Raw genomic sequence first — 9,820 nt, 5'->3', positions numbered from 1 at the left:
GTACAATAAAATTTATTTAAAGCATATTTGAATGATAAAGAGAATGTATGTTTACAATGAGTGGCGAAACGTAGTAAGTTTAACTTATAGATTATAAAGAGAGCTACTAGATAGCTACATAAAAATATATTTATGTGATATGCTTTGGCAGCATAATGGAATAGAAGTATTGGGTGGAGTAGAAGCTTAATTTAAGGATTATGGTTCCTTTACAATAAAGAAAATTTTGAATATATGATAAATATATTTTACTTTTTATTTAAGCTAAATATTTCAATTTTCATTAATTTTATTAAACATTATTATATGTATAAAGAAAAAACATAAGGATATATAAGTATTTTGATAATTTTTAAATCAAATTTTGGAATCAATTTTTACATTAATGTCTTTCATCTTCTTTAATTAAAAATAGATAAATGTCAGTGCTTTTTCTTAGTCAATGTTCACTATTATTTAATGATTCCTATATCATATTTACAAGAATGTCGAGACAGCAGTAAGATATGATAAATAGTAAGATGGACTTAGCATATGTATATGTCGTTGTATATATTAAATACATGAGTATACATATTTATAATGGGCTCGAATATTATAGAAATTCTGTGACTAGAATGGCGAATCTCTTTTATTATATAATTACGAGAGCGTTTTGTTTCCCTCTACTTAAATCTAATTTCTTCCCTTCTTTTTATAGCAAGAATATGTTCGGGAATCGTTAAATAAATTTAAACTTACAGTATTTTTTATTTTATACAATTATCCGAAAACTAAATTAGGAATTAAACAGATTATCACTAGCTGATGTTTATTGATCTTCTTTTATCAAATAAAAAATATAGCTATAAATAAATAATTTTTGCAAAAGAAGAAAAGAGGTCAGATACTATTTTGTAAATTTGTAGATAGAAATATATTTACAATTCTTATATTAATGTCTAGTTTTTTAACGATTTTCTTTTATATCTATATATTTTTGCTTGCACTTATGCGATGAACGTTATTTATTCAATGTGAATATATTATTTTACATGCTATTCGTGAAATTTAGATTAAAAGACACTTATATTTATTGTTAATAAGAGTACATTTTGATTTGACTTACAGTTATGGCGTTTCTCAGCGCATCCATTCTTTTCATTTTATCTTAAAATATCATTTTTTATTTTAAAACTATATACACAAATAAAAGGAAATATGCGCGGTATATATGTATGTATGTATAAATATATATATGTATATATATATATATATATATATATATATATATATGTATATATCAATTTTTTATTTTGTGTGAAAATAAAGTTTTAAAAATGTTGTAAGTTTACTGTAAGAAAAATACTAGAAATTGATTTTATTTCATTAGTATTTATATTGAATTAGCTAAATCACTCTGAATATCAAACTATGTTTGAGAAATATGAAATTCTTTAAATATCTTTTATTCCAATTAGGTTTTTTTTTAAATTGCATTAGCAGCAATTTTTTTGATCTTGTGATTCCAATAATGGTAACAGGAAATCTTTCTTTGTCAATTGATGAATGTTAGGGTGTTGGGGTTGATCAGTATGCAAGTTTCAAAGAGTAATAGTCCAAGAATACAAGTTACAGAATTCTCTATAGCCAGGACAAAAGTCCTCCCCAAGGAAATGTCGCACTATTGGGTTCTTCTGACTTTGAAATTCGATTTATTTTCTTCGGAGAGCTTAGTACGTGACTGACATGCCGGAAGTTCGCGAAACCTACTCGGTCAGAGTTAGCAGATTACTTTAAACATTTTTTTTTAAATAACTGCAGGGGTGTAATATTTTTCGAGTGAAGTTTGATTTCTGATCTTAATAGTTTTTTATTAGCCTATTTGGTGTACAAGATTTTTTATTGTATTCATAAGTTTTGAATTTTTTCATAAAATACAAAGAATGCTTAAATAGAACATAAAATTTAAAATAACGGAAAACTTAAATTAAATAAAAATGATTACTATAAGCCATGATTACGTATATTTATATATAAGAGTATTTCAAGACTGAAAATTAAAGGATTTTATTGAATTAAGATATTATTTTATAAGATAAAAAAAAATCTTATCCTTCAATTGATTAAATTTTTTTGTTTTTGAACATTTGTATGGTTTAGAGAAGATAAAATAAAACTTTAAGAAAATATTGGGTTGGAGAAAAAGTTCTGCGGAATTCTGTTAGCTCAAAATTATATACAGAATATATTTGTTGCGAAATTTTCGACTATCTGACGTGAAAGCTTAGTTTTTCTTAAAAGTTCATTTTTTAAAAAATGTTCCTATGACTTTTTGTTACCAAGTTACATGTGGATTAAATAAAAGAGCATTCTGATTTTGATTACTCATAACTCGATTAAAAATCGCCGTACCGTAATTAATAAAACAGATTTTTAAAGCTGAAACGTTGCTCTATCAAGTGATGTAATTGCCAATTTTTAAAAAAATAGAATATATGTACATTTGAGCTAAAAATGTGATATTACTATCCTTTTTTCCATTGCGCAGTAATTATAAGAATAGTAATATCACATTTGTAACTCAAATTTCTATATATTTTACATTAAAAAAATTAGCATGATATTTATTCGATACAGCAACATTTCAGCTTTAAGAATCTGTTTTTTTAATTGCAGTACGATGATTTTTAATGGAGGTATAAGCAATCAAAAAATCAGAATGCTCCTTTTTACAATTTATGAATAAGAACAAAAAAAAAAAATATTAAAAAAAACGATTATGTAAGAAAAACTCTTTCACGATATAGATAATCGAAAAATTTCACAAATTTTTTTTGGTACGTGACAGACTCACAAAGTGAGAAGAAAAATTTTCCTTTTTTTTCAGCTCATAGTTTTATATGTATAAAAATTACAAAACTCACATAAATTCAAAAAATATAATAACCATTCGAAAGTAGAGATTTCATGCTTTTAAAACCCTTTTTTTTAAATTTAAATTTTGATCATTTTTAATGAAGATGTATATAATTTTGAGTTAACAAAATACCGCAGAACTTTCCTTTCAACCCAATACGTATTAGATGTTTCTGACACATGCTTTAAAATTCTTATCAAAAGTATAAATAATCTATTTTTATTACATTCGATGTGAAACATAGCTATAAATTGTTCATATCATCATTCTTTTTACTTCTTTTGTGTCAATAGACAAGATAAGATTTGATGTTATGAAAGAGAAATATCGTTTTTATAAATTTAATAGAGATTCTCGTTTTCTTATGAGAGGCTTTATCCTTATTCTAAATATATTTATATTATTTATGTATTTGCAACATTCTTTAAATTTATTAGATATTTAATACAATCTTTTAATTGTCGAGATATTGAATTAATATTAAAAATTAAAAACTTGTGAAAGATAAAATTCAAGATTCTTGAAACAAAAAGTTTTCAAATTTTCTTCAATTGTGAGGGAAATACATTATTTTATATTTGGAACTGTAATTCGTATTTTTATTTTTTTGTTATTATTTCCATTGCAAGTTTAAGGATTCAAGATCAATTTTGATGGGATATTCTGTTTGATACTTGACATTTTTTGTCATGAAAAGGGAAAATTTCTTATTGCTTAATCTAATAATTATACTTAATTCATTAATTTATATTAATCTATTAAGCCAATATCGCTTTGCGTCTTTTATGAACAGTAAGAAAATTCATGTTCGGTGATTACGGAAGCATGAATGAATTAGTGTAATCGCGTGACTGCTTAAAGTATTTGAAACAGAAATTGATATCGGCGACATTAAGATCGATATTCACAATTGATTCTTATATTTAATCCTTTGGTTTACTATATATTTTGTTATGTATAATGCACTGAGTATTTTGTAAAAATATCGTATACAAATTATATGAATATGTAAAATTCATCATTATATCTTATACATTTAAAAAAAAATGAAATCAGATATTAAGGTATATAACAGTAACAAGCAAATATATCTTTAATAATACAAAATTTATAGCTGCATGTAAACTAAAAGAAATAGTCGGGTATGTCATTACAGTGGTATCAGAAAGCTTAAGATGTCAATCACAAAATTGTATTAGCATTTTAAGGCATTACTTAAGACAATCTAAAATAAGAACGAATTGTGATACCGGTCTTACTAAGATTAATTCATTTCTTTCTTTAACATTCGACTAGATCGTCTTGAAGCAAGATGATACTTTCGGAAAATCACTCTAAGGATCATCATTGCAAGAAACTTTTTGAGTTCTTTCACGACAGGAAATACGAAAACTGTTATTTTTAACGATCCTTTTCCTTTATATCGAAGTTGGCAGATGGCTATGCCGTCCCGCAGGATTACAACATTCGAGCTTGAGGATTGGACCGAACTTTTCCTAAAGGTACAATAATATCGATTGTCCATTGCAGTGCTGAATCGTCCCCATCTTATTCTTATGTCTCTCTATCCATTCTGACGTTCTGGACATCGGAATTGCTAAAATAACTGCGGGGACGTATAGGGGAGGAAATGTTATAATATCGGTTATTTTGCTGATACTTTTTCTATTTTCATTTTTATTCTATTCTTTTTGGTTTATATAGATTGTCTTAATGCCCGGTTAAGATTCTCAACAGAATTCCTGATTGAATAATAAAAATACAAATTTTGATAAAAAAATTAAAATACTGAATAATCATATTGATTATCTTATTGTTTATTATTACGGTATAAAGTCTATCTATTGTTCGTCTTGCTTCTTCCGAATGTCTTCTTGCTTCAGTTTCGACTAGATGATATTTTAAATAATCTAGGGAAAATATTAGATAATGTTGATTATCTTTTACATCGCTTTGGTCCTTTTTGACATCCTTTTAACATTTGACATTTTGAATGCAATTAAAATATCAATAGGATGCTTTGGTTTTAATAACATTTTGTATCACTTATCAAATAATATATCAGAAAATGTAGCGAGCGATATATATGTCATAGATTACAGCGTAAAGATATCATTCTTGTTCTATCAATTCTGACTAACTAAAAATTTCGGCAAGCAATTGAGACACAGTTGATTTCTGGCAAGATAACAAATATAAAAAGACTGACATTTTGTTGTCCATTGGCATTGGAATTATCATATTCTACTTTTTTCACTACTTTTAATGAGTGAAAGTTCTTAACATTGATTAAAAACACTTGGCAGACTTCTAATTGTGTAATAAACATGAAGGACAGTTGTTGCTGTCCATTATAGTGTAGAATCGCCGTTCTCCTCCCTGGTCCAACTGTTGCGACCATTCGACGTTTTCGACATTTGACTAAGATTTCTCACTGAATTCTTGCCCGGATAATAAACGGGGCTGGCTGGTCTATTGCTCTTCAAGCTCTGTCTCGTGCTGCCGTTGGACACGTTGTTATTCCAGCTGATGGTATTGGCACGATGGAGGTGGCCGTGCCTGACTGAATTTCTCAGCTCGATATTTGTCGTGACGACCGATTCGTCGTAAGTCTGAAACTCCGGACTGTCCCGGCCTGGTACAAACAGCCTGGACGAGCAGAAGAGCTTGAGGAATATTCTCTTGAACTTCCGTCCGAAGATCACGTAAATGATGAAGTTGATGCTGCTGTTGATAGTCACCAACAGATTGCCGATTTGCACCATCCACTGCGGCGGATCTGCGATGAACGTCTCATGCGCATTTGAAATCATAGGCAGGATGTTGCAGATCAGGAACACGATCACCACGCACATCAACATCGTCGCCAGGCCGATCTCTCGGCGCTGATGACGTGACAGCTGCTGCAGGTCTCTGTTCGCTTTTCTGACCTGAAAACCGGCATACGCCTAAAGACATTATGAGACATAATCCAACATTTCTATGTTAGAAAAAGATATCTTTTATCTTTCTTTTTTATCTTGAGTTTTTCATGGAATATGATATAATTTAACTTTAATAAAATTTTTACTTATAAGATAGGCAATTAAATTAGAATAGTTTATAATTGTATTTTATCAAGAAATAACAATATTTTATTACGTGATGTAATATTCACTTTATTGCCGCTATAAAAAAACCATCTTTCTACATTTATCTTGCTTTAATAGTTCATTTTTTGATCGTCTTTGATGTAAAAAAGTAAAGCCTTACGAGAAAAATGTGTACTTGATAAATGCCAAAATAGCGTTTTGTTAATAAAAATTGATCTATTTACTCGTCTCGCGAGGCTAATAATTGAATTTATATGTTAGTTGATACTGTGAATTTTGTCATATTATAAATTTTGCTAGATTTTCGGGCAAACAGTTTTTTAAATTTCCAAGTATCGTTCGATGATGTAATACACGATAATAAGCAGAAGATATGTGCTTTCAAATACTGTGAAAGAAGAAGCTCGATTGAAGAAACGATTAATTACAAAATCGACGAAGGTAGGTTAATGAGCGAGTTCTTGTTTTTCCGGGATACGATGAAATAAACAGAGTAATTATCCGCATGAACAAGGAATCGTTAGAAATATGAGATGAAAGGAACACGATAACTATTCAAATGGGTAAATTAAATTTGTATCAGGTAGATCAATAGCTCAGAGCTTATTACGTTTCTTAAAACGAAAATTACAAAAGTGAATTTGCTCGCTTTTATAACTTTCATCTCGTTTCAAGAATTGTAGCAATCCCTATATTTCACTGTTATAAATTTCATGAAATTTAATATACTTTTAACTTAAAAAATTTGAACTTAATTTCCTGACATTATATTAAATTTAATATTATAATTTATTTATAACCAAAAAGTATAAATATATACTTACATGTATACCAAAAAATATAATATGTACATGTTCACAAAATAAATTTGTGTACATGTACATGAAATTTAATGTAGTTTTCTAAAATTTTATGAAATTTAATGCACATGTTCATTTAAATAACTACTGTAACTTAATTTTGAGTTAATCATTCATTATTTTTATTTCGTTCGTAACCACGAGTTTCATTTACATGTAAAGGAAGCATTTCTAATAGTATTCTTAAATATTATCAGTTTTTTAAAGAAAAAAATTGGAAAACCATAATAAAAATCGAAAAAGAATATATATATATATATATATTATACATAAATTAAATATAAATTTTATTTTATTTTTAACAAATTAAAACTGAGTATTATAATTTATAAATTTTACAAATTTCTTTTTTTCTAAAATTTAAAAATCATTATAAATACAACTGCAATTTTTAATTGATTTAAATGGATACGATTAGATAAAAATTTATTATTACATTTTACCGATATAATCATCTTTCAAATAAACTGATATTCTATGTAAATGCACTTTTTGAAAACAAAACACAGAGTTGACGAAAGGTTTTGCGTATTGAAATTATAGTTCTAACGACTCCCGTAATGCGATGTAAAAACCGGTAATAGCACCCTGGACGTATTGTGCCACGTTTATTTTGTAACGAATCATATATTATTTCAGTTTGAAATGAAACACATTGTGTTTGCAGTAGTTAGCGATGTATGTATCTTTAATTTGTATTATCTGCTTTTTTTCAGGTTTACGAACGATCGCGATCGTTCTTCAACATAGAAGAATATCCCATAACTAAGTTTGCGAGAGATCGGGATTTTATTTTTTTGATTTGGTTCCCAGCAAATATTATTGTAGTTACGTCATGATATAAAAAGATTGTCGTAGTTATGTTTAAAAAAGAAATCTTAGAACTCTCTCTATTTTACAACTAACGTGAGAATCCATCATGAGCTTCTCTCTATAAAAAGAAAATCATCGATATACTCGTGATTGTCTGTGTCTCTTGTTAGTGGAGTGTTCCTCTACATCGAGATTCCCGCACAATAGTATTTGATTTCCTCTATCTTGTGAAAGTTAAAGGCGAAGAGGAAAGGAGCATCAACGAGAACGTTCGATTCGTGGACAAAATTCCGAGCTTTGCGCCAGTCGCCCACCTATATTTCACGTCGCCATTCTCGACGCTTGTTCCGCGGCTTCCAAATTCGCCCACGCCGTACTCGGGAACACAGTAAGAAAGCGCTGAATAGATGCCAGACAGGCTGCGATATTTTACTACCAACCAAACGGGGCGGAACGTAAAAGAACGCTTGGGATTCCCGTGCACAAGAATGATTAATCTCGGGATTTCGGTTGTAGATTTTCAGGATTGTCAGTAGTTTCCGAAATATATTTGGAATATAACGTGTGGCTTATCCGAAATAATTATGAAACAAATCGACGAATTACAAGAAGAAAACGCAATAAAGTTTCAACAATGCATAGCTTCTATGACAATTGACGTTAAACGAGCAGGTGCACTGTTTGTAACATATGATTTATAAAGTGATGAAACAGTATGCTGTTTGTAGAATTTCAATATATTAGTCATTTCCACAATGCATCCCAATATATCAAACGTAGTTGAAACTAAGCGGAAAGCTGTGCACAAAAGCATAATAATTACATTAACTTCAGCATCAAAAATGATTCGCCATAATCAATAATTATTTATTGATGTAATAGCAATAGATGGATATTCATAAATATCATTCATAACAAATTTCGATTTTCATATAACAATCAAATTAATTATAATCACATTGAAATGAACTAAAATACAATGAAATGTGAAAAAGGAAAAAGATACACACGAAATAACAAGAAAAATTTTCGAGTATTGTAAATTAAGTCTTAAGAATTTAAAAATTAGGAATTTTGCTATCTATTATTCCTATCTATTTACTGGTTTGCCTACTGATTTTTTGCATACTTCTGATTCTATGGCTTCCGCTTCCGAATCATGAGAGCAAGTTACGTGCTTGCGTACTAACAATTACGACGGCGAAGTGACGACTAATTATTATTAAGAGTTTGCGTCACTTCGGCGAATTATTATGCGAGTCGCGTATCACTGACGTGTCTCAGATTATTGTATTCAGTTCATTCGGTACTGCTCTTCGCGAATGTGCTCGTGTTAAATTATTTAATAAAATTATTATCCACTGTAAACTTCGAAACGGAACGCGTAATATGGATCGTATCTCCTTGCAAATATTAGGTCATGTAAATAAAGCTGGGTGAATGTCCTTAGCTGGCGCGAATATAAGCGTTTGTTTCAACTCTTTGTCCCTTGCTTGAACGTTGTCATGCCTATCACCCTGTCATTCACGGACGACTATATCTTGATTTCATAGAAAATTGCTCTAGAACATTGTCGAAGGAATGTGGAAGGCGCAATTTAATGGTTAATTATATTTTTCAGAAATTTATTAAGGATATATTACACATATTTTTTTAACAAAATAAAGAAATTATGAAAAAATTATTTTTTTTATATTTTATTTAAAAATAAAAAATTTGGTGACGATTTAGAACATGGATTAAAAATTGTTTTAATAATAAATAGATATGTTTTTAAAAAAATAATTAAAATAATGAGAAAATTTTTATTTAAATTATAAAATTGTATTATTAAATATAAATATTAAACTGTTTCATATTATGTAATATTTAGTTTTATACAGAAAGCACACTATGTATCCGGATAAATTTTTAATTCTACTTTTTGCAGAGATATATATACATCCTGATATATACATCCAAGTTCAATTTTTTAAATATACATATAAACATAAGCAAGTGAGCGTTAACTTTTTTATTGATTGAAACTTTTTCTTTAATTGACAAAGCGGAAGCATTCTCTTTATTTTATTCATATTTTCTTGCCGCTTATTGTTAGTTGCGGTTTCTTATCAGAAAGAGAAATATCAAGAGACTGCTTCGTCAGGAAGTAAGAC

General features: G+C 28.6%; 1 protein-coding gene across 4 annotated transcripts in view; it reads right to left on the bottom strand.

Annotated features, from left to right (window-relative positions):
• Positions 1-233: 233 nt before the first annotated feature.
• Positions 234-9,820, bottom strand: part of FMRFaR (FMRFamide Receptor) — a 57,588-nt gene continuing 48,001 nt past the window's right edge. For 3 of the 4 annotated variants that reach the window (XM_011060744.2, XM_087409892.1, XM_011060740.2), the window contains one exon: positions 234-5,847. In XM_011060744.2, the coding sequence (XP_011059046.1) occupies positions 5,251-5,847 (597 nt within the window). In that variant the 3' untranslated portion in view covers positions 234-5,250. The remainder of the gene's footprint in view (positions 5,848-9,820) is intronic. The other variant, XM_011060745.2, reaches the window with a different exon arrangement.

The sequence above is a fragment of the Acromyrmex echinatior genome, chromosome 9 (assembly GCF_024713525.1).
Source record: "Acromyrmex echinatior isolate Ae372 chromosome 9, ASM2471352v2, whole genome shotgun sequence".
Classification (NCBI taxonomy): Eukaryota; Metazoa; Arthropoda; class Insecta; order Hymenoptera; family Formicidae; genus Acromyrmex; species Acromyrmex echinatior.
Note: the sequence above shows the minus strand (reverse complement) of the source record. Positions and strands in the feature narration are given on the sequence as shown.